Source organism: Sinocyclocheilus rhinocerous, unplaced genomic scaffold (genome assembly GCF_001515625.1).
Source record: "Sinocyclocheilus rhinocerous isolate Xijiao unplaced genomic scaffold, SAMN03320098_v1.1 scaffold512, whole genome shotgun sequence".
In the NCBI taxonomy this organism is placed as follows: Eukaryota; Metazoa; Chordata; class Actinopteri; order Cypriniformes; family Cyprinidae; genus Sinocyclocheilus; species Sinocyclocheilus rhinocerous.
Window position 1 is genome coordinate 1,033,888 of NW_015638979.1, and position 25,479 is coordinate 1,059,366.

The 25,479-nt window shown below is 37.6% G+C and overlaps 1 protein-coding gene across 1 annotated transcript; it reads left to right on the forward strand.

The window, feature by feature from the left end:
* The first annotated feature begins 4,285 nt into the window (after positions 1-4,285).
* LOC107750753 (brachyury protein-like) lies at positions 4,286-9,039 on the forward strand. Its single transcript, XM_016566277.1, has 9 exons — positions 4,286-4,491; positions 4,916-5,180; positions 5,350-5,484; positions 5,583-5,644; positions 6,250-6,314; positions 6,586-6,762; positions 7,317-7,425; positions 8,644-8,661; positions 8,769-9,039. The coding sequence occupies exons 1-9, from the start codon at positions 4,286-4,288 to the stop codon at positions 9,037-9,039; spliced, it is 1,308 nt and encodes a 435-aa protein (XP_016421763.1).
* Positions 9,040-25,479: the final 16,440 nt, after the last annotated feature.

Here is a 25,479-nt window from a genome sequence, read left to right on the forward strand (position 1 = left end):
CTGCCCAGAACATGCACATGCAGGCACATGTTTGTTGGAGACTTTCCATTGACTTCTATTGTTTTTATACGGAGCTAAAGGTGTTTTCTGTCCCATAACCCAGTACCTGTAAACACACACACCGTTTGGTGTGTGACTGAGCTGTTCATCTTTTTTTTATGTCTGAGTTGAAGGAATGATCAAACTCACTCAGAACCATAATTAAACAGATAAAAAATATATATTTGAGTCCATGCACTACAACACATTTTTATTTAGTATAAATTTAGCTGGTTAGGTTTGATACTGTGGCCATAATTGACATTTCATCACTCTAAATTAATTATATTTATTCAAAGCCCCTTATTGTTTTTTGTGCTGCAAAAACTGCACTTGTACAGCTCTTATTAAATTACGACTTACATCACTGAATAGTTTCATTTGTATCATATTTATAAAATTAGCATTGCACAGAAAGATGGCAGCTGATGAAACACAGAAAAACTATAAAATCAACTCACAGAGACATACTAATATTTTATAAGTGTCTCTTTTTGGACAGTAATGTGATACAGATCCTAAGTTGTTCAGATCTGTCCCTGCCATAGATGCTGCATCCCACATCAATTGCTCTATTGTTGAAGATTTCAATTTTCTAACACTATGGCAGAAGTAAATAAATCTATTCCGTTGCTTAGTAAACAAGGCATTGATACATAAATTCTTCAGATTAATGTAAATGTAAGTAGAACAGACGCACCCTGCTGTATGTGTGTGTGCATACATGTCATTCCTTCATTCTGTGCATGTCATGCTGTGAGGGTTTGTGGAATGCAGCCATATTTATCTTCACACAGCTTTCAAGGCTTGGTGAACTTTTAAAAAAAGTTTAAAATTCAATACAGTGACAGTTGGAGAGAAAAACATTCATATTTTATAACACATTGTCTGTAAATAGAGAAATAAACTGGCTCCATTGTGTTACACAATGTAATTAAATTGACCGTTTACCTCAGTTGGTATTGCAAAATGAGCAGTATGGAAGCCCATTGACACCACATATGGTATAAAAATAAAGTCATAATTATGAGATAAAAGGTCAAAATTATGACATAAGACAAAATAATTCGATAAAAAGTCCTGAACCCTGACCTGAAACTTCTAAATTGACAAAAAAACACATAAGTCAGAATTATGTCAAATTCAAACTTATGACAAAAAGTTGTATAATTTCAATTTATGGCATAATGTCAAGTCAAGTCAAGTCAAGTCCCCTTTATTTATATAGCGCTTTTAACAATACAGATTGTGTCAAAGCAACTGAACAGCATTAATTAGGAAAATTGTGTGTCAATGATGCAAAATGACAATAGTAAACACTAATTTTTTCAGTTAAAGGCAGTTCATCATTGAATTTAGTGATGTCATCATCCAGCTCAGTTCAGTTTAAATAGTATCAGTTCAATCAAGTCAACGATATCGCTGGAAATGAAGTGTCCCCAACTAAGCAAGCCGGCGGCGACAGCGGCAAGGAACCAAAACTCCATCAGTGACAGAATGGAGAAAAAACCTTGGGAGAAACCAGGCTCAGTCGGGGGGCCAGTTCTCCTCTGGCCAGACGAAACCATCAGTTCAATTCCAGGCTGCAGCAAAGTCACATTGTGCAGAGGACTCATCTGGTTCCTGTGGTCTTGTCCCGGTGGCCATCTGAGACAAGGTCTTTAATGGGAATCTGTATTTGTGCAGAATTATGGCAGAAAATGGACTCAGTCTGCAATTTACAGGTGGTTTCAGCATTAAAGAATTGGTTAGTAATATACAACAAGCTTCTTCAACTCTAAAAACTTGCTTTAGTGAACTTTTTTCTTGAAGGAGTAGTTGACCCTAAATGAAATTTACTTACCCTCTTGTTGTTCAGACCCCTCATGAATCTCAAAGGAGATTTAAGACAGAATGTCCAAGCTTTAGTATGATGATTAATCCTGACAAATGTGAGAATAAACAGAAAAGAAACATTTAATTATCATAAAAAGTAAACGTAGTCTGTAAGATTAATGCACTATATTCCATGTATTCTAACAAACATTACCTTTTGAGGAGTTTAGACCCAAGCTGTTCACTAATGGTCTCCCACCAAAGTTTAAATCCCATTCACACTTTTATTCTCTTCAAAAACGATGCCTTTAGAAGTATAAATGATGACAAATCATGTTGGGGCCACCTACTCCTTTACCTAATGTGCTTTTATAGTTTATTTACTATTCAGCATCAACTCATTTATTTTGAGGAGATGGAGCATGAATGTCCTCACAACATCCAAACTCAGATGTCCAGATGTGCCACAGAGCCTGACTTTAAACACCTGAGTGATAAGAGTTCATCTGAGAGCCCCGAATCCTTCACTGAGAGTCCAAATACACATTTCTCACCAAGGTTAGGAATTACTGTGAATGCAAGTGCTGAGGAACGTGTCAATCATTTCGCTGTAAAACCTTATAATTTTTCAGTCTCCATCCAGTTGGGAAAAACACAGATGAATCCCCATATAGTTCTGCTGGAGATACGCATTTATCATATACAGATGTGCCTCAATGTATTGCTGACATCTGTTCAGGTACTGTATGTGTTTTATAAACCATATTGTTTCTATGATAAAATACAAAGAACCATCAACTACACAATAATACAACAACAACAATGATAATTCAAAATTAGACTTCTATAATAAAACAGTTCACTGCCGTTTTATTTTGTTTCAGGTGGAAAACTGTGACGTTAAGATGTGGACGAATTATACATAGAGGACTGGCGTTGATCTGTCACTTTAAAACAAGTCAAAGATGCTGTTATTTGATGAAGAGGAGGGAAGTTAGAAACTTCCTGCTTAACCCACATGCATTTTTTTTATCACATTGTTTAATTTACTTAATATTTACTCAACAAAATGATAGTTGTTAAAATGATCTAGTTGTTATAGCCTACACGCTTTACACATTTATTATAATAAGTTATAGGCTAAGTAATAGTGTGGTTTTAATCATTGACTCTGAATGGATGTAAAAAACTGAAGCCTGTCTTCATTTGTTGCTCAGTAGACATATTTTGGTATTTAAAAGCTTTTTAAATTAAAATAATTTTAGAAAAGTTTTGTTGTTCCTACACTCTAAAAAAATGCTGGGTTAAATATAACCCAGCGCTGGGTTAAAAAGGGACAAACCCAGCTATTGGTTCTTTATAAAAGTTAAGACTTGTCCACGCCCTCCTAAAACGCAAAAGCAATTCCACTGCCTGATTTTCAAATAATGACAGAGAAAAAGAAAAATGGCAAAGCTACTATTTAAGTTGTTCAACTGTCAAAACAATTTCTTCTACACTCTAAAAAATGCTGGGTTAAAAAGGGACAAACCCAGCTATTGGGTTGTTTTGACCCAGCTATTAGGTTGTTTTGACCCAGCGGTTGGGTTGTTTTGAACCCAACTGCTGGGTCAAAACAACCCAATAGCTGGGTTTGTCCCTTTTTAACCCAGCGCTGGGTTATATTTAACCCAGCATTTTTTAGAGTGTATGAAATCATAAACTTTTACCGGAAGTTTTGTCGCCAAGATGACGCCCATTGTCCTGAAACGCGTCGAGTCGGATGGCGTTTCCTCCGCTTTTGACACCTCTGGAGGAGAAAGATTCCCACGGGCTTTAAACACATAAACATCTAACTTTCATCAACACCTAGCCATGGACTTACATTACACCCCTTGAGTATCAATTCTTCTTCTTCTTCTTTTTTTTTGTTGTAAAAATAAATAAAATAATTTTATCGATTTTTTACAATGCAATTAAAAAAAAATAATACTTGATAAAATAAATGTAATAATTATTGTTTGTTTGTTTGTTTAGCATTTCCCCAGTGGCATTCAGCAGATAGCATTGCATCTTACACACGTTCATCGTTTGAATTTAAAGTCTTAACAGTTAAAGTGATTGCAAACCTACAATTTGACATGCATTGTTTTCATTCAGTTTTTGTACGGAGGAAATTGTCGACATTTGACATTTAAAATGTGCCGATGTGACTATGAATATGTGTAAATATTTACGCAACGCCTTACACTGGATCTCTGAACCAATAACTGGCCGGAATGCCCACATCAAAGCGGAGATCAGCCAATCAGAACTTTCCTGAGCAAAGCATGGAGAAAGTTTTACCTGGAGAGTATTTAGGTGCATCTCTTCAAGTCTTGGGCATTTTTTGACTGGAGAGCTCGCGTAGTTTGGATTTTTTTTTCCTTGTTGGAGCCAGTTGGATAGCAGAATGGCATCTGAGGCCAGTGACTGTTCGGAAAAGAGCAACCAGTATCGGGTGGATCATTTATTAACTGCGGTGGAGAATGAGCTTCAAGCTGGCAGTGAGAAAGGAGATCCAACAGAAAGGGACCTTAAAGTCAGTTTGGATGAAAATGAACTTTGGCAGAAGTTCAAAGAACTGACCAATGAAATGATAGTGACCAAGAATGGCAGGTATTTTTATTATTATTATTATTAGCCTATTTTTTCCCGCATGTTTACAAACAAACTTCTGCTCGCTGCACAGAAGAAAATTTATGTTAGTAATGAAAGCAGTATAATTACACTCAAAAAAAATGTTCTGTAATTACCTAAACTTTTGCTTCTTGCTTTGATTATAATATCAAATAATATTTATAAAATAAATTAATATAAGTTTTACAGCATTTTTTAGGCTCCTATTTTTTTTTTCAGCGTACAAACACGTCTTTGTTTTTAATTAGCCCATAACAGTTCCAAATCCAGCTTTAAGTTCCAGATATTTTCCCCTCCTCATTCTACTTTTAACCGAATTGATTTTAGTGGGACTTGTTACATTTATTTGAAAGAGAAACGTGATGATGCTTTATGAAATGTCTCTGATTATTGCTGTGATCAGGCGCATGTTCCCAGTGCTGAAGGTGAATGTGTCCGGTCTGGATCCAAACGCCATGTACTCCTTCTTACTGGATTTCGTGGCAGCAGACAATCACAGGTGGAAGTATGTGAACGGTGAATGGGTACCGGGTGGCAAACCCGAGCCACAAGCGCCGAGCTGCGTCTACGTCCATCCAGGCTCGCCGAACTTCGGTGCGCACTGGATGAAAACCTCAGTCTCCTTCAGCAAAGTCAAACTTACCAACAAACTGAACGGAGGTGGTCAGGTTCGTGGACATTTATATGGTGTATAATCTAAAATAAGATGTGGAATAAAGTTTAATCACCATTTTTGTGCATAATTCAGATATATTGTTCATTATTTCATTTAAATGTCCAGTAAATTGTCTACCAGAGAAAGCACTGAAAGTTGAAAATATATCCCGTTTTTCATAGATTATGCTGAACTCGCTGCACAAGTATGAGCCCCGTATCCATATCGTGCGCGTTGGTGGTCCACAGAGAATGATCACCACTCACTCGTTCCCTGAGACACAATTCATAGCAGTTACTGCCTACCAGAATGAAGAGGTAACGCGTCTTTTTATACTCTGATTTTATAAAGCTTGTTAACAAATGAACGTGCAAAGCCTAACACTCTCAATGACATCCGTAATTTTCTCTTTTAGGTTACAGCTCTCAAAATTAAATACAACCCATTTGCCAAGGCTTTCCTGGATGCCAAAGAAAGGTATGGTTAAAAGGAATAAATACGTAAAACTTTTAATTAAATGTCTATTGTACATACATGAGTGTCTAGTTGTCACTTTTTACTCCAACTAAGATGTTTGAAAGAAATGTTTTGTATAAACATACTTTTAGTGGTCGTAGTAGCTATAATTGTAACAAATTTATGGGAATATGTTGGAATTTCACTTTGTAAGATAAAATTCAGTTAAAAATGTCCTAGATGTTTGAATATGTATAAATAGTATGTCAAATAAAAACAGAAAATCGTGGTATTGATAAGGAAAAATTGACTTTGGCGTGCGTTTGATACGCACGTGTTTGGCGTGCATATAATACGCAGTTTTCGCGTGCATATGATACGCATCTACCCCACAACCCTAAGCCTACCCATTGCGTATCATATGCACGCCAAAGTCCATTTTCGCGTATAAACAGTACGCCAAATCAAAACATAAACTCGTGCTATTGATACGCACTTTCATGAGATCGGGTTGGAGCCATGTGAACATTGTTGAGGAGTACTTGTATGGTAAAAAAAAAAGAAGAACAAGAAAGAAAAAAGAAAAACAATGATATATCATTTTATAATCTTTTTTTGTTTTTCAGAAGTGATCATAAGGACATAATAGAGGATGTCAGTGAAAGTCAACAGTCTGTTGGCTATTCTCAATGTAAGAGCAAAATTATATTAATCAGCACAATAATAATCATCAGTGTGATTAATTTGGATTTAAGTTATTTCACAGTTCTTTATAAAATGATGGCTGATCTCATCAGGTTTATATTGTGCAGCTACTGTCCTATCAAATAAAGGCAAAAACGGCAAAAAAATTTTTTTTTTAAAAAGGTTTATGTTGTGCAGCAGTTTTATATTTATAATAATTTCTTACAGTTATGTGCAAAAGGAATTTTCCATTGACTCTTATTTTACTGTTGGTCTAGTGAGTAGCTGGTTTCTGCCAGCCACAGGGTCTCTCTGCCCTTCTGCAAACCCTCATGCACAGTTTGGCAGCCCGCTGTCTTTGTCCTCATCCCATGGCTGTGAACGATTCTCTACTTTGAGAAATCACCGATCCACACCATACACCAGCCCATACTCCCACCAGACGACCTCTCCCAGTAAGTTACCCCCTCCCAGACCTTATACAGTCACTGCTAAACTCCACACATGCAAATACTGTAAAACCACAGTTTAGTTATAGTTTTATAGTTTTTAAGTAAAATGCCTTTTAGTGTAATTCTAAAAATGTGCCCATTCAGGTCATGGGACAGTGTCTTTTTGCTGTGAAATCTTTACAGAATTTTATATAAGAATAACTTTTACACTGCTAGTATTATTATTTTAAGATTTGGACCTGACAGCACCTGCCCCTCTTTGCTTTCAGTGAATGGAAATTAAATGTTGGAGATTCTGCTTGAAGTTTGTCCTTTAAACTTGTTCCATGAGGGTTATAAATGAGTATCTTCTTTTTTGGGTGAACTGTTCCTTTAATGAGCCACTTAGGCAAGTTGTACTCACTGCAGAGCGTCTGACATTCCTGCAGCTTTTGTGTTTGAGTTGACGCTCATAAACAGGGAAGTTTGGTGGTGGAATGCTGACCCACACTGGGTTTTGAAGCCTCAGCCTGGATTCTGTGCGACTGGATTCTGATTCTGTGTTGTTTGTATTGCAGCTGGTTACTCTGACAGCTCCACCTGTCTGTCCATGCTGTCGTCTCATGATAACTGGTCCAGTCTGCAGATGTCCTCCCACTACAGCTCTCCCCCAAACTCAAACTCCAGGTGAGGCTCTTTTACCACATCACACACTTCCGCTACAACTTTATTGCAACAAAGTGTTTTTTTATATTTTTTTTAAATTTATGAAGTAATTAACAACCTACCACATGAATTTCCTTGTTTCTTTCTTGAGGTCTTAAACATTTCCATAAGAAGGTAAAATCACAAATAAGATCTCTTTAGTGTGCCAGTTGTTTCTCCTAAACGACAACAACAGAGTAACTGGAGGTTTTTGCTTAAGTTTCCTGCTTTCCCTTAAGAAAAACTCGAGTAATCTCACATCTCTTCTACAGTTTCAGAAGAGCTTGCTTGCAACAATATCTCAGTATGTACTCAAACATTTCAAATTCATTCAAGACAAAATCTAAGTAATGTTACGTAATGTATAAAGCTTTTTTTTTAGTATTATTCTTACTGTTAAAAACCCAGGCCACCTATAGATCAATAATAATAAATCAATAACGTAGCTGTGACTAATGTTTTTATTTTGGACCAATCTTTAAAAACAGAATGAAAAATTATTTTCTTTTTTACCCCGTATTTGAAACATCAGGCTTTTATGGCTCATATAGCATGATATAGGAGAATATGAAGCTCATACTTGAGGAGGAAAAAACATCTCCATTTTATTCAGAGGCCCAAACTGTATCATATTTGATGCTCATATTTTATGGGGGGAAAAAAGTATTGCTAATCAAGAAAATCTACTTTGCTTCAGTCCAGTAAATGTTCATCTTATTAAAACACAAAAGTTATTCTAATGTTTACTTTATAAAATAAAAAAGACATATGTACCACTGGCTGAAGGGGGACGTTTTACAATCACTGTATACTAAAAGCCTGTCAATGAGATGACAGAAGTCATGGAGTAGATGTGTCCAATAGGTTTTTCAACAAGGCTTTGGACATGCTGATAATTTAGACCCATTAGAACACTGTGTATCTAATATGATACAGTAAGCTTTATAGGGTCAAATCATTAGGTTAAAGATTAAGCTCTAGTAAAAACTCTTTTTTTCTGCGGACACCCAAGCACACTTTTCCATATTCCTGTGTGTTTCTAGTTTGAAAGCCCCTACTCTGATGAATACTATTTTCCACTGGGTTGTTAAATTCATATTAAAGGCAGAGTAAGCGATTTCTGGTAGCCAATGTTGATATTTGAAATCACCAAAACAAACACGCCCCTACCCCAAAAGGGTCTTGCCCCTATTTTGATAGCTCCCCCCCCACATATACGTACGCAACCCAGGCAACGATTAGTTCTGTGAAACAAAGCAAAACCAATCTTACACTGTTGTATAGAACTGAAAGCTCATTATTATTATTTGTTTTCCTGTTTGCAGTCAGTACACCAGCCTGTGGTCTGTAGGGAACTCTCCTTTGACCCCAGTGTCTCAGACTGGAAGTATAGGCAGCAGTCTGGGCTCCCAGTTCCTCCGCGGCTCTGGCGCTCACTACAGCAGCCTGGCTCACCCGGCCACAGCGCCCTCTTCTGGCTCTCCTTTATATGACTCCACTGCTGTGCCTGAGGTGCACGAGGCTTCACAATATGACAGTTCAGCACATGTACGCCTTCCTACAGCCTGGACCCAAGTCATATCACCCTCCTTATAGGACATCCACCTTACGGATTAAATTAAAGCCATGTTCATCTATTATTGCTTTCATGCAATAGCTTTTGACACCAACATACTAGCTTTACATACAAAACTAATTTCAGGATTTGTATATAAAACTAAAGCATATGTTGACCTAACCAAAATCTTCCTATAAAAACTCACAGTTGTAAATATGATTTCATCATTAAGTACTATGTGAGGCTTTTAAATATGCAAGTCATTATTTTATGGCATATTGTACATAACAGTTATTTATATATTTTTTGAAGGATACTGTATGTGCACAGTTGAGCAGACAATCTTTCGTAAAAAGTGTAAATGTTATTATTTTATTTTATTTTTTTTCATTTTTGGATTGGAATTCAGAATGCATAAAAATGCAAAAGTACTTTGCATTATTAAACACATTTCTGTACATTTATCTAACAACTGTTATTTTTCTTGCTGCATGTTTAATTTAATTTAAAGTTTTTACAAAACTTAAAGTTGTTAAGTTTTTACAAAACGTGTTAAAGTTTAACAGATTTTTACAAAATAAATAAATAAATATTGAAACACGAACATCACTGTGAAAAAAAAAACATTTAATAATCATAAAAAAGAAAATACTTCAGTTTGAATTTTATTTAAGTTCTAAGTGTATAAATATGTCAACTGATTAAAAAAAGTAATTAGAACTATTATTCTGTCCAAAAAAAAAGGAAAAATATAGAACTAATATGTGAGCCTGGACCACAAAACCAGTCATAAGGGTAAATTTTTCGAAATTGATATTTATACATCATCCGAACGCTGAATAAATAAGCTTTCCATTGATGTATGGTTTGTTAGGATAGGACAATATTTGACCGAGATACAACTATTTGAAAATCTGGAATCTGAGGGTGCAAAAAAAAATAAAATTAAATATTGAGAGAATCACCTTTAAAGTTGTCCAAATGAAGTTCTTAGCAATGCATATTACTAATCAAAAATTAAGTTTTGATATATTTACAGTATTAAGTTTACAAAATATCTTTATGGATACTTAATGTCCGAATGATTTTTGGCATTAAAGAAAAATCAATAATTTTGACCCATACATTGTATTTTTGGCTATTGCTACAGATATACCCCAGCGACTTAAGACTGCTTTTGTGGTCCAGGGTCACATATATTAAATGCATGCATGTAAATTAATGCATACCATAGATGGATAAAGCATAATGGATATTAACATCAATATAGTCATGTTGTGTCCATTAAAACTAAATATTGAACCTATCTTTATAAACAAGTTTTATCTAAAACATTTTGCAGACATCACATCTGTTCAAAAGCATGTTATAGTACTTAATTTCAGCTTTAAACAAAGTGTTGAGCAAGCAGTTCTTTTAAATGGATCTAGATCCTTCTTGAGAGACCTCACGGATACTCAAGACGTCATTGCACCCTTTTTTCCCCAGGACTTTTATAAGTGATTCTGCACCCAGTAAGTCAACGCTGTGTTCTCCTCTCTCATGTGAAAATTCCACTCACTTAGGTGAGGAATTGCATCCATCTTCAGACACTCCAGTCATTTAACAGTGGTGCCAGAGGGAAACATGACTGATTGCCAAACCTTTCCAATGTCAACACAGGAAAAATACTGTGGTCTCTAAGAACTAAGTGATTTTAATTTACACATCCATGAGAGGGGAAAAATTAAATCAAGCCGACTACTTCTATTCTCTCAGTGTCTATAGTACAATCAGAATTATATTACGAGATAGGCAGTAAAATATTATTAGTAATAATAGTAACTAATGTGTTGTTCAGTTAAATATAATGATTGTAATGATGTCTAAAATTAATGCAATATGAAAAACATAAGCTCTGTTACAGATAATGATGAATTGGTGTGTTTCTAATCTTTCTATTAATTATTATGATTGTCCATAGGATGGCAGGATAGCAAAAATATTCAGAAATCACAAAACTGCACTCATATATAACATTAAAAGAATGCCAAAGTCTCCTAATTTACATGCATCAAAGACATGATTTCATGTTTCATGATTTATTAATGATCAAATGCCATAAACTTTGTAGCATATACAATAAAAAACCCATAAAAATATATGATGCTACATGACCATATCTAAAATTACTGCAGTCAACACTTTTTATTTCATTTTCACTTTATTTGCGACAGCTGTTAATTCATTTAGTTTAATTGTGCAGGGGCATTTTTGTCCAATTTTGTGCCATTCATTTGCCCTAAGCCCCCTTAATATCCTACTCGTAGCCAGGGGATGGATAAACGTTGCCCAGCCTTACATGCTCCGCTTATGGATTTAGTGAACGGCGAGGCAATGGCGCAGGTGTTGCACTAGTCACATCAACTCTGTAAAATGTTGTCAATGTACATGCCATAGACCATGATGCTGCCACACAAAACATGCTCCACCTGAACTCACTTTAGTGCAGCCCATAAAGTAGTTAGACTAGTGGTGACCCTAGCCTTGTCTTTCCATAGTGAACAAAAAGCTGAGAATGAGAGTAACACTTGCATAAGTGTGCAATGCCCTTACTGGACAAAGGGTGAGCAAACCCTCCTGTTCTGTCTGTGAGGAAGAAGGGGGTTGAAACTGAACCATCTCTAGCACTTGATTTTTAAACTGAGGATTAATCACTTTTGGCAAAAAGGCAGGGTTAGACCAGAGTGACACCCCTGTGCCATCTGATTTCCATTGTAGACAGTCATGGCTAATGGATAGAGCACACAATTCTCCTACCCTTTTAGCAGAGTAAATAGCCATGAGGAACGTCATCTTCAGGGACAAAGCTTTAAAATCTGCATCAGCCCTTAGTTCATACGGGGGCTTAGTGAGAGAGTCTAATACAAGAGGCAAGTCCCAATTTGGTGCCCGTAAAGTGCAGTTTGGACACAAACTATGAACTCCCTTCAGAAACTAGCATACCAAGGGATGTCGGCCTAATGGCTGGCCATCAAACTATGGCTTTCCTGGCCAGCAGGGAGCAACTGGCAGAATTGTGTAATGACCTTCCGTGACCCTCTGAAGGAATTGAGGGCTCTGAGGAAAGAGGGGGAACGTGTACAATAAGTCTGTCGATCACTCTCATGGGAGAGGCCCCGTCCTGGACAGAATGTCGGCCGCCCTGTTTGCTGCACCTGGAATGTGGTTGCTCTCAGTGAGGACAGGCGTTATCATGCCCATGTTAAAAGATCTGTTGCCACCTGAAGGCATCTTAGTGATTTCACCCCTCCTTGGTGATTTATGTGGTAAACTGCAGAGTTACTGTCCATTCATATCAGTACATGTTTGTGGCATACAAACGGTAACAAGGCTTTCAGAGCAAGATGAACAGCCCTCAGTTTGAACACATTCATATGTTCTGAACTGCCCTCCCAAATGGCTTCCCAACCTGTCAGTGATGCGTCCGTTGTGATGACTGATCTCCTATGGGGAAGATTGCCCAGTGGGGTTCCCCTGTGAAGGAAGCTCTTGTCCCTCCACGGGAGTAAGGTCAGCGTGCAGGCCTGTGACACAAACAGTCTCTTCCTTCAGTCTTCTTTCAGAAGAAGGCAAAAAGAATTGAACCATCAATGTATAGGGTGTGTCCTCAGCAGGCCTAAGGGCATTACTATTGATGCTGCCACTATAATTCCTAACAGTTTCTGGACCCTTAGGTTGTCACAAGCTTCCCTGTCTGGAAGCGATTTATTGCTTTTACCAGGCTGTCTACTCTTTGGGGAGTGAGACATGCTTCTATCATGATGAAACTGAAATGCAGACCCAATAAATCTACCTGCTGTTTGGGCTGGAGACTGCTTTTCTTCCAATTCACTGCAGGAACTGAATATGGGCCAGAACTTCCTCCGTATTTTGAATCACATGCCCTAGAGAGGAGCACAAATTAACCAATCGTCCAGATATGGCAGGATTTTGATCCCGCGTAACTGAAGGGGAGCTAGGGCGACTGCATTCAACCAAGTGAAGACTCTTGGTGCTAATGACAGGCCAAATGGTAGAACCCTGAATTGAAAGGCCTAGCCTTGAAAAGCAAAGTGAAGGAAGGGCCTGTGCTTTGGGCAAATGGGACATGAAAATAGGCATCTTTAAATCCAGGTATGTAAACTATTCTCCTGCATTTATGGACTGCATTACTTTCTTCGTATAAATGATTTTGAATAGAAGAATTTTCAAGGATTGGTTGAGGTGCCTGAGGTCGAGAATGGGCCGATGCCCACCGTCCTTTTTCAAATAAGTTGAATAAAATCCAGTCTGCTGTGCTTTGAAAGGCACCTTTGAAATTGTTCCTTTTTGTAAGAGATTCTCTACCCCTTCCACCAGAATGGGTTTTAATAGTGTGCCCTTGATGACAGCAGCAATTTAGACTTTTGAATAAGGGGTGGGGGTTGGGGCATCAAAACCACAGCCGGTACCCGTGAGTTATGGTGGATAGAACCCATGGGTCTGAGACTACTTTCTCCAAACTGGTCCACAAAAGTTTGGAGGAACAGTTGACGGCTGGCCCCCGATCCCCATGGCTGGCCCCACACCTCTGTGAGCTTCCCTGTTGGCCTCTCCCCTGGGATTGAGTTTTTCTCTGGGAATGTGTGGCAGGATTTTGCCTTCGGACACCAAAGCCCTGCCCCTCAATAACAGCTGGAACACCACTTGTGTGCATAGACCAAGCAGGTTGTTGCATATGGAAAGTTTGTTACAGGCTTGCTGGACAGTTTCTCTCATTGTGCTCAGCCCTATCCAGCACCTCTTGAGAGTCTAAATGAAAGACATGACTAGGCACCACCGGCTCATTAGTTTACAAGAAGTTTGTGCCTGCCATATTTGTCTATGACATAAAATAGCCAAAGACATCACCTCTCCCACATCGCATGTCAATTGAGAGTGAGCAACCAAAGCTGAATCAACTCTGTTCTTAGAAACCTGGTCATCCATGCTTACTGTTTTGTTATAAAGCTGCTGATATGATAGCCAAAGCATTGCCTGTATGAGCTGCGCATACAGCAGCATTAAAGGATCACATTAGGGGTGTGCCCGAAGCGTGAAACAAATAACGCGTTAAGGGCCTTTCACACAGGATGCGGAAAGCGTTGCGCTGGCCGCTGGGTTCAGCGCAGCCCTTCAGATACAAAGCGATTTGCCTAAACTGGCCAGAGCAAAGTAGGCGGAGTTTTCAAAACTTTTAGCGGGAGTTCTGTATTTCTAGTCATTTGTTGTTCTAACTTTTCGGTCAGCAGCAAAATATGTATCTGTCCTGTGCTAAGAAGCGAGCGATAGCACTAGCCCTGCTAGTAAGAAGAAGAAAGAGAGCAGCAAGGAAGAAGAAGCTGTGGGTGCATGAAACTCTCAGGTCGAAGGCTTGCGAAGGAGCTTCGTTTGGATGCCCCGTTTCTATTGGCCACGCGGCTAAACGTCACAGAGCGCAGTGACAAAAGTTGAACTATTTTTAACTTTGACCACGGCACGTGCGCATGCTCGCCGACGGTGCGCTCTGCTGCGCGTGCACTTTGGTCGGCGCAGCAACAAACCGCCCTTGCGAGTCATTGAAATGAATGGGTTTCATAGCGCAGCACAGTGCTTTCCGCGTCCGGTGTGAAGGCCCTTTATACGGAACCACTAAAAGGTTAGCCGCTTGCAAGCGGTAGCCTGTTGCATTACAGTACATGAAAGTTCACTTACCACATACACAGAGTAAGGAGAAATGTCTGATAGGACGATGGCAAATGATTTGCAGATCCTGAGCACCAATGACAAACATCTAATCTTGTCAAATGTGTGGTAAGTACTGCTGCTCCATAGTATAGAGTCCTTGTGATCGCGAATCTCAAAAGTGAAAGTGAAAGTAAAATGAGAGCGCGCAATCGAAAGCGGTTTCAATAGCGGCTCCCTGATGCCCGCAATTTATATACAGTCGCCTATACTTACCCAACGATATAATTGCGAGAATTATGGGAGGATATAATTTATCCTCCCATCTCGTAGGCTATTTATTCCCTTTAGGGTTTCCGTAGTACACTTCATTTCCTTTCCGAACACGGAACTGGGATGCGGCGGATTGCGGGAGAGGGGGTGGTGGTGGGGGGGAATCACGATGTCAGCTTAACATCATGATGTCTGTCAGCCATCGGCGATGGACGATGGTATCGTCTATCGGCCCAACCCTACGACAGACAAGACGGAGCAGGTTACGTTAGGTATAAAACAAAATCTCAGCTTTCAAATTTTGTCCTTTTTTAAGAAATTCAAACAATAAATACCGTTTTGTGGCTCTTTAATGTGTTGTGACAGATCGCTGTAGCACTTCAGTTGAAGTGGCAAGTGAACTGATCTCTTTCTAGTTATAGCATGAAATAAACATGAATGAACATCAGAAGGTATCTTGTTTCATCTGAGGAAAGACGTCAATACACACAATTTTTCAAATTGAAGTCCATCAATGTTAATCTACTCTCCTGTCTGGTTTGTTTGTTGGACAAATATAGCAGATTCGGCATTGTGATTGGTCAAATTGTCTGTCATTCAAACTCCCTGCGAAGGGTCAATTGCATGGTTTACTACTGAGCATAGTATGCACAAAATGTGCATGATGTACATTAGGGTTTTCTGACCGTGTGGTCTCAGTAAGCTCAGCTTGCACATGCACCCAACCAGTTGTTTCACAGTGGAAAAAAAAGACGGAACAACAACAAACTATTTGAGACCGCAACAGCATTTTTATCGCTCATAATTTCTGGAGAGAAATAGCACAGACATTGGCAAAGGTGAAACTTTATAGTAAGCGTCCACATAAAAACTTAATAATATTTTGGGCTTAATAAACAGACTGAAAGCCTGTCTGGAAAATCAGTGAAATTAACTAACTAACTGCGGTCAGTGGTATAGTATTTAGGATCAGAATATGAACTTAATTTGGCTACTGCTAAGAACTATGAACAAAGGATAGACTAGTTTGCAAATCACTTATGAACTGGTCAATATAGCAAACAAGAGTATGGTTGCTGCATTGGAGAGTAGTCAAGCCTCAAAAACCAATTGACGTCACAGCTTTGTGTTGCCCTAACACGGGAAGGATTAATTCTGCTTTCTAATGTGCTCTCAAAGGGGGGTGGGGAAAATATGCTGACCCCCTACTAGGAAGCACATAAGGTATTTACTCATAAGGTATTGATGTTTATAAATATGTGCCTTAGTTTTTAATTTTATATAATATATTGTATATTGTGAATAGTACATTTCTTATCTACATGTGGATCTAGAGAATATTTCACATAGACTAGATACATTATAGTTATATTTCACATTTTAATAGACTATTATATTTCACATTTTAATAATGCTTCAAACGAGAGGCTGAAAATGTCGTTTTACTAGCACTGAAAAGGCCTGTGGGCATTTTTCTATAATAATCCTATTAGGATCCATGGGGGGAAAAAACTCTTTCTGTCAAAGAGAGAGCATTGACGCAAGCAGCTCTGACGTCAATAGAGCTGCAGTGAATGGGGGGAGCGCTTGCAGCCTGTTTGCCCACAGAAAGTGCTAGAGTGATCTGCGATAGTCCTCTTGCAGAAAATGACAATGCAATCTATTAAATACAAAATTTAGAGTTACGAATGTGTATTATGCCCACTTTACACTGCAGTGGCTTTTATTATAATTTTTTTTTTTCAGGATAGTATTTCCGACTAGACTGTTGCTAAAGATCAGAAATCATTTGCCCAACAGTCGCATACAATAAATCCACACCTGTTAAAACGTACGAATATGCAGTTTCCTAATTAGCCTACCGATAAACTGCTTTGCGCCTCAACAGGTGCTCACGCTGACTGAACTGGTGAACTTATCTTAATTGTTATGCTGATGAGTGCAATATTGACAACAATATTGAAAACAATTTAAGATCATTTTTGACACAAAAAATGGCAACAGCTCAGGTGACGCTGTGACAGCTGTCATTTCTCGTCACACTGATGGCCATGCAAATCAATTAATAAATATTTCTTGTGCGTTTTTCTGGGAAAGAAAAAAAAAACAGTGAGGGTCTAGCAGAAACTCGGAACTGCGGCAATTATGAGTGCATGTGTTGCCTTATTATGACTGTATTATTCTTCATGCCTTGCCTTAAGATTTGTTCTGGATAAGCATTAAGCTACCTGTTATCCAAAAACTGTTAAGTCGTTTCAATAAAACTATTTACTGTAGGCGTGAGACCTGAAACATGTTTAAATTATAGCTCCAGTGTAATTATTGCAAACAAAGTAGCTGACTGGTGGTAACTTTCTTTGCTTTACTCTTCTTGGACTGTTTTCTATCAAATTCTGGCTTTTGGGGCCAGCACAGGTTTAAAGATAACCGTTTCATTTCGAATGTTAAAGTCTATGTTGCTCAGTTCATCATTTGAGTCAATCTAAACTGTAGCCTTGGCGCCATTTGCGGAGGAGGCTACTGACGTCATCTGTCTCTTGCATGGAAACGCTAGAGCCCTGCTGCTGATGCTGATGCTGCTGCTGATGCTGATGCTGCTGCTGCTGCTGCTGATGCTGCTGCTGATGCTGATGCTGCTGATGGAGCCTTTATTTATACAGAACTCTTGAACTGTTTCGTGCCACCAAAACACACACAGAAAGTTTACGCTCGAAAACTACCTCTGCGCAAAGTTTGAGTCACTTAAAACCAAGAGAGCGCAAAAAATCATGAACGTTTGGTCACTCCGTGGTTTCCTAGCAACCGGATTAAGAAGTTTTGAGAAGAGCGTGCTCAACATAAGGCGAACATCGCTAATGCATCGCTGGACAGATGATCTCTGTGTAAGAGCAAAGGTACAGTGTTTTGTTCTGTCCGTCCAGTATTTGACGAGTTGGTCTATTAGCGCTCTAAACTGGACCCAGGCAGAAAAAGAGAAATTCTCCCTAGATAAGCCTTGTTTTTGCGCTGACTTGAGTGGCAGACAACGGTGACTCTTTGCAGCTCCTTCACAAGAAGTTCGCCGGCTGTAAGGCGATCTCGGCTGACTGGCAGCTGGACACAGTGGTTATTGAGATATCCAGCATATCTGAAAATGCTACTACTGATGTGTATCACAAAAACATGGTTAACAACACCCTGGGTGTTCGTGCTTCTGCGAAGAGACGAGCGCGCTTTGAGTTGCAAACTGTCGTGGATGCGTGCTTTTCTGCTTCAGTATAATCCCGGGAACACGTGATGCGCAAATCACTTTTGTAGCAACATCTCTCATTTGTCAGAGGAAAATCCGTGCGTGTTTCTTATGCTTTAAGCCCGAAGCTTAACGTATTTGAGTGTTTTTCGTTTTTCTTTTCTTTTTTTTTTATTTTGTAATTCACACATTGCTTTACCAGCATCATCGCTCGCGCACCATGCCAACTTTTGCTCGCGTTGCGTTTGTCTCGCAGTGGAGAGAATTGGAAACTGTGGACGCCTGAATGAATGGGGGTCGTGCTTTGTGAAGATTTCAACTGTCAACATCTTGCCAATTTTATGTGCTTGTCCAGACAAGTGAGTGCTTATCGTCCTCATTCCTATATCCGTTTTGAGCCAAGAACAACGCGTCATATTAGACCGCCAATGTCGAAGAAACGCAAAACTCCAGACGACGGTGGTGGCGGCGAGGAGGACTCCCTCCAAGAAGGTATGAGCTAATTCCTCCATCCTTACACTGGCTTCTCATGGTGGGGTCATTTCAGAACATTTTGGACTGCACCAGCACATACATTAACATGCAGTTTACGCAGTATTTCAAAGCCATTGTTGAGATTGACTTAGGGGTCTCACTCAGAGACCCCAAGAATGTACAAGCCAAAACATAACGGTATTTTCAAAATTGACCTCTTATTTCCCCCAAGATATGTTCCGCTGAATCCAGTAGGCAGAAATTATTGATACTTTAACCCCCGTTTGTATTAGTTATATAATAAGGACATTTTGAACTTAGAAAACAAATGGACTGACAGGAGTGAACTGCTGCACAGATAGATAGATAGATAGATAGATAGATAGATGAAGTAAAACGCAGGTAACTGTGGTTGCCAGGACTTTTTAGTAATAATGTTGCAAGCCAAGCATTGTATGGTTGCTTTTTTGGAAACTGTATTTTACAGCTTCTAATCACATTTTTGGCAAGAGGGTTGTTGTACTGATTGTGATGATCAGCATCAATCTTTGCTTGTCACCAAGCAGTTCACTGACTGAAAGCTGGGGTTGGAGCAGCATACAGGAGTCGAGTGGCATAATGTTCTGTGATCGCTCGGTTCCAGCTCCAAGCATGTTTTCCATTTACACACTCGTGAGAGAAACCCGCTCAGAGTGATGAAGGAGTGAGTGGAAACACAGATGCTGACTTCAAAAACCCGCCTCTTGCTGCATGCAGAACCACATAAAACTCATGCTTCCAATCACACACTTTCACAAACATGTTCCTCATATAGCTGTCCAATATAGTAACAGCAAAAATACATTGTAACTAACTACATGAAAACTATTGGTAATTAATATAGACGGTAGATTAATATAGATAGGTAGAAGTGAACTGGTTTGGATTTTGCGCTGAATTGTGTCATACAGCTACGTTATTCTGTCAGAGTCCTAACACTTTTGAGTAAACCACATGGCATGCATGAGAAAGAGAGGTGGAGGTGGAGTATAAGAAAGCACATAAGAGCCTACTTTGGCTCCCACAGCATGAATTCAGTCATTCCTTGTCAAGCACGAAATGTCAAGAATTGCTTGAATAAATTATATACACTGGATTCTTTCATAGTTTCATGGCATCACAACACATTTATAATGCATCATATTAGCATAGCAGTCCATGCATGCAGTGCACTGCTCTGATGTGAGCCTTTTAAGAAAGTAAGCCTCTCACATGGTATTTACATGGAAATTGTATTATCCCAATTCATATTGTGTTTGCTGCGTGCATCTTACCAAAATCACCATAAGCATCTTTGATATTAATCCCTACACCAAATAAACCAACACACAAGCTCAGCTTTGCTGCTAGCATGGCTCTGTGCTGCTGTGTCAAATCCATGTGAAGGTCAGGCCTCTCTCGGGGTGACTGGGAGAGCACTGTCATGTTGTTTACACACATTGCGTGACCCAGCAGCAGGTTTGCTGGCCGCGTTCTGTGAGTGTGAGCCAGAACGTGAGTTTCCCTTGGCTAGCACGAACGGGGAAGCGGGCACTTCCTTTAGCCTGTGGAGCGTGGCATCTGCGGTACTGTGCAGGCTTGTACACAGTGCTTCATGTCCATCATGATCTCACAAACAAACAGTTAACAAAGACTACATAACTCCACAGGTCTTAAAAAGTTTTAAAAACCATATACTGTATATAACCATATAGCATAGCTATTAGGTTAATATATAGACTATGGTGGCATTAAAAATCAAATTTATATTATGTATATGGCCAAAAGTTTGAATAATTAAGTTTTTTTTTCCACCAATGCTGCATTTATTTGATCAAAAATACAGTAAAAACAGTAATATTGTGACATATTACAGTTTCTATTTCAATATATTTCAAAATTTGTTCCTGTGATGCACATCTGAATTTTTAGCATAATTACTTTAGTTTTCAGTGTTACACGATCCTTCAGAAATTATTTTAAAATGCTGATGCGGCGCTCATTTATTAAAAATGGTTCTCATTATAGTATCGGTGATGAAAACAGTTTTTGCCACTTAATATTTTTGTGGAATCCATGATACTTTTTTCTTTTCCAGGATTTTGATGCATCTATACAGCCATTACCCATTCAATCATATCTGAATTTTTGGTGATTTTGGCCATTTCATCCCATAAGAGGCTGTCCACAAATTTTCATGGCAGTGATTTTTCTGGGGTAGGCTTTTTTTTTCTCCAACCTTCACCATTACACAGCTTGGGACTCACATTCACATTCACACCTACAGCTAGTTTAGTGTATCAAATTTGCCTATGCTGCATGTTTTTGGATTGTGGAGAAACCTGAGCACCCAAAGGAAACCCACACAGACACTGGGAGAACAAACAAACTCCACATACAACAACTCCACCTGGGTCTTCTTGTGAAATGCCAGTGCTGCCCACTGAACCACCATGCTGCCCTTTGATGCTTACTTTTCAACACTGATAATAATGAGAGATGTTTTTTGAGCAGCAAATCAGCATATTAGAATGATTTCTGAAGGATCATGTGACACTGAAGACTGGAGCAATGACTGCTGAAAATTCAGCTTTGCCATCAATGTAGCCAGCATGGTGAGCATTAAGAAACTTCTTTCAATAATCTTAAATATTCCAAACTTTGAGTGGTATATATGCATATCAGCATGGTGGATCTGAACAGACATGTTTGTATGAATAAAAACACCACTAACAAATACATAGAATGAATGTAAATGCCTGGCATATCCTCAATTATTATAAAAAAGAAAAAGAAAAACATTACATTTAAGTGTGATGTATAGTTTCTTCTGTTTAGATGATGTATAGTCAAGTCAAGTCACCTTTATTTATATAGTGCTTTTAACAATACAGATTGTGATCTTTAAACAAATGTAAGTCTCTCTCTGTCAGACAGACACTTCAGTAGTGCATTAAACCCGGGATATGGAAAATAATAAAAGGTAGGCTAGCTAAATGAGAAACTAGTAATTTATAACATAATGACATAATGTTTTTTATGTTATCAATAGAAGATATTATCCAGTGTTACCAAGAAAATAAATAAATGATAAATAAAAATAAGTCGTAGTTAATACTTGTAGCCACTAGATGGCACTAAAGGTTTGCGTCTCGCACTGTATCAGCGATCTCAATGCCATCCATCCATCATCACACTTATCACACACAAATTGAATATAGAAGACTAATAATATAATATAACCATGAAATATAACAATGAATGAAAGAAAGAAAGAGACAAAATAGTGAATGTAAAAACATTTCCATGTTATATGATGATCTGTTATATAGGCTACAAATTGTGAACGATAAAATTAATGCATAAAACACGTTTTTACTCAAATTAATATATGATTAGAGAATGGGCAAGTATAGTTGTTGGTCTTTATATGGCCAATAACACTGGGCAGGATGGCTGATATAATACAGATATATGTAAATATAATCCTAAAAAACTAGATTTGGGACCTGACCAGTGACCACCTCGAATATGGCCAGTGGCGATGATGTCAAAATGGGCAAATATTTAGCAGATAATTGGCCTGGCTTATAAATCTAGTCTTATTATCTAAAAGTCTAAATAAAAAAATAAAAAGATTTCTCTGAAGGTACCACTGTGGGTCTGTGAACAGATTAACATAGACATTTCTTTAAAAAATAATCTTCGTATGTATACTCTACGTTATGAAGACAAAATGTCCCCACAAGGACAAGTGTTTTGGATATTGACAACTTTGTGGGGACATTTTGTCTTCATAATGTAGAGTATACCTGAACCACACACACATTTTTGATCCCCATGAGGAAAACAGCTTATAAGTCAGGCAGAATTCAGTTTTTTGAAAATCTAAAAATAGAAAGTTTTGTGTGAGGGGTAGGTTAGAGTAAGGGGATAGAAAATACAGTTTGTACAGTATAAAAACCATTAAGCCCATGGAATATTCTCATAAAACATGGAAACCCAACACACGCATGTGTGTGTGTGTTGTGTGGAGACCAATGATGGCTGTAACGTAAAGTGAGCTGTAACACTCGCAGTTTTACCAATCGTTTTTATTCAACCCCCCATCAGCACGTCTGCGTTATCATTTGATTTGCAAACGTTTCTCATGTATTTCTGTATTTGTTTCAATTTTCATTAAATTGTTTACTGTATGTTTACCATTTTGAAACAGAATGCATTTAAAAGAGAGGTGAGGTATGGTGATGAAACATAGCCAAATACTTATTTTGATCAAATACATTTGGTTACCACCAACATATATACTGCTAAAGAAGAGTAAACCATAGATGATTGATTGTTAATTAATAATTGTAAACAAGTTTTCTGAAATGTTATGTTTAAATGCAAATTAGGAATTATCTAATTAAATGTGCACTAATTTGCAAACATTTGCAGAAAATAAATTCTCCTTTTATTTTGTTGGCATATTAGAGTCAAAGGTTTTTTCCTTTTTTTATCACTCCCTCAATCAGCAGATGTCCCACACATTTTAGGATTAAAATAAAATCAGGCAAATGATATATGAACAAACATCTCAGCAAAAACCGTAAGAATATAGATGAGACTAAAACTGTAAAGTTTGGTGTAAATGCTACTGAAGGGGAGATTTTGGGCTCAATGAAAGAGAAAAACAACTCATTTTGAGAAAATGGCCTTAAAAATATGGTAATTTAAATATTCAGAAGCAAATAGGTAAAGTGAAATAAAATAAAGTGTATTTGGATGTTTTCTATGAGCTACTTTGAAACAGTATATAATGAAAAGCCAAATAGCCCAAAATCTTAAAGTTAACCAGAGCATAAAAAAATTGTACTGTCTTGTCTTAAAAGTTTGAGTTAACACATTTTTACACAATATATCCTTTTATAAGTATTTCATATTGTGCTTCAATTTTCATAGCATTCACAATGTAATTTTCTTTCTTTTATTTTAAATAATGGGTCTTCATATTTTAAGATTAAATATCTGGGTCTATGGTAAAATAATACAATCTCTGTATAAAAAGACCATTTTAAAATTGGCAAAAATAAATGCTGAAGGCGAAGTGAAAAGTTTCCAAGATGATCCCATGGAACATAAAAGTGCCCATATTTGAGGAAACACCTAATGGCATTAACAGGACAGTCATTATCTGTGTGTATTTTCATTTCAATTATTGTGCTGGCCTAATTTCATGAGGAATTCAACTTAGACAGAGGCTATTCTATTTTTTTTTTGGGTGTTTGGCTTAGTGTTAGGTTAGAATCATTATTATACTCATACCGTTTGTTCTTTTAATATTTTGAATAGTTTTTAGCTTTATTTTTTTGTTTTCATTTAAATGTTTAGTTTTGAAATGTTGTTGTATGCATTTGTAATTTTAATTTAATTTATTTTATTTTCTTAAATGTGTATATATATAGTATTTATAGAGTTTTAGCTTTTAGTTTTAATTACTTTTTCTTATTTGTAAGTCGCTTTGGATAAAAGCGTCTGCTAAATGACTAAAAGTAAAAGTAAAAGTAAAAGTATTCACTGCTGCTAAATAATAGCATTATTCCGAGATGGTCTTGTAACCCAAGTTTGTGTTAAGCACAGAACGCGGCACCCTTCCACAAGAATGCCATGTACTTTCCAGGGGTTTGTGAGCCAGCTTTAGAAAGATACAGGGGGCCGTACGACGTCTCTGTTCAGAGCCCTTATGCGTACACAAAATATCCTGTAGCAGACAGAAAGGCCCCTGACAGACATAGGTGGGGGTTGAAACGGGTGCTTTTGTGCAGGACGTACAGTGCTGAGTGCTGCTGACAGCCTCAGACTCTTCCTCTTGAAGATTTGTAGTGAGCATGTAACAGTTTGTCCCCCCCTGTTTTTTAGATTGAGAAAAAAAGCTGATAAAATTAGTAAGAGAAAAGAGGTTATGCTAGCATTTATCATTTACTGTAAAGCCTCATACATGTATATAGACCCACACACACACACACACACACACACACACACACACACACATACACACACACACACACATATATATATATACATTATGTAATGAAATCTCTGAGCACATGAAACACATGTGTACCACACAATACACTGAAATAAGAATCAACAATGTTGGCACATTACTTAGCAAGAATGTATTAAATTTATTAAAAGTGGCAGTAAAGACATTGCATTATAAAAAAAATAGATATTTCAAATAAATGCTGTTCTTTTAAACTTCCTATTCATCAAATAATCCCGAAAACAGCACAAAAGAGTGAAACAGCACAACTGCATTGATAACAATCAGAATTGTTTCTTGAGCAGTAAATCAGCATATCAGAATGATTTCTGAAGGATCATGTGATACTGAGGACTGGAGTAATGATGCTGAAAATTCAGCTTTGAACATAGGAATTGTTTTTGAATATATTAAAATAGAAAACAGTTCTTTTAAATTGATAGGTTCTGATGAATAAATACTGAGTGTAAAATAAATCTTAAACTTGTGAATTTTAGTGTTTAGGTGTAAACCTACATGTCAAGCTGAGTTCAGTCATTTTAAATTAAAGCAATGTTCCGGGTTCAAAAAAAAAAATGTATCAACTTGATTCCTGAAGTGTATAATTTCTCACTCATTAAAAGAAAAAGAAAAAATTGTAGTAACAGTAACACAAAATAATTTTTTTTTGTTCTAAAATTTAATAAGAATATAGCTTGTATTGAACGTTTAAGATAATTTAAAAGATCATTATACATTTACAAATACAAAAGA

What these genes read in the sequence shown, in the direction of transcription:
- LOC107750753 (XM_016566277.1), top strand. Translation starts at nt 4,286, where the DNA reads ATGGCATCTGAGGCCAGTGACTGTTCGGAAAAGAGCAACCAGTATCGG. An exon ending in AACTGAACGGAGGTGGTCAG is followed by an intron (nt 5,181 to 5,349) that starts GTTCGTGGACAT and finishes CGTTTTTCATAG; the next exon opens with ATTATGCTGAACTCGCTGCA. An exon ending in CTGCCTACCAGAATGAAGAG is followed by an intron (nt 5,485 to 5,582) that starts GTAACGCGTCTT and finishes TTTCTCTTTTAG; the next exon opens with GTTACAGCTCTCAAAATTAA.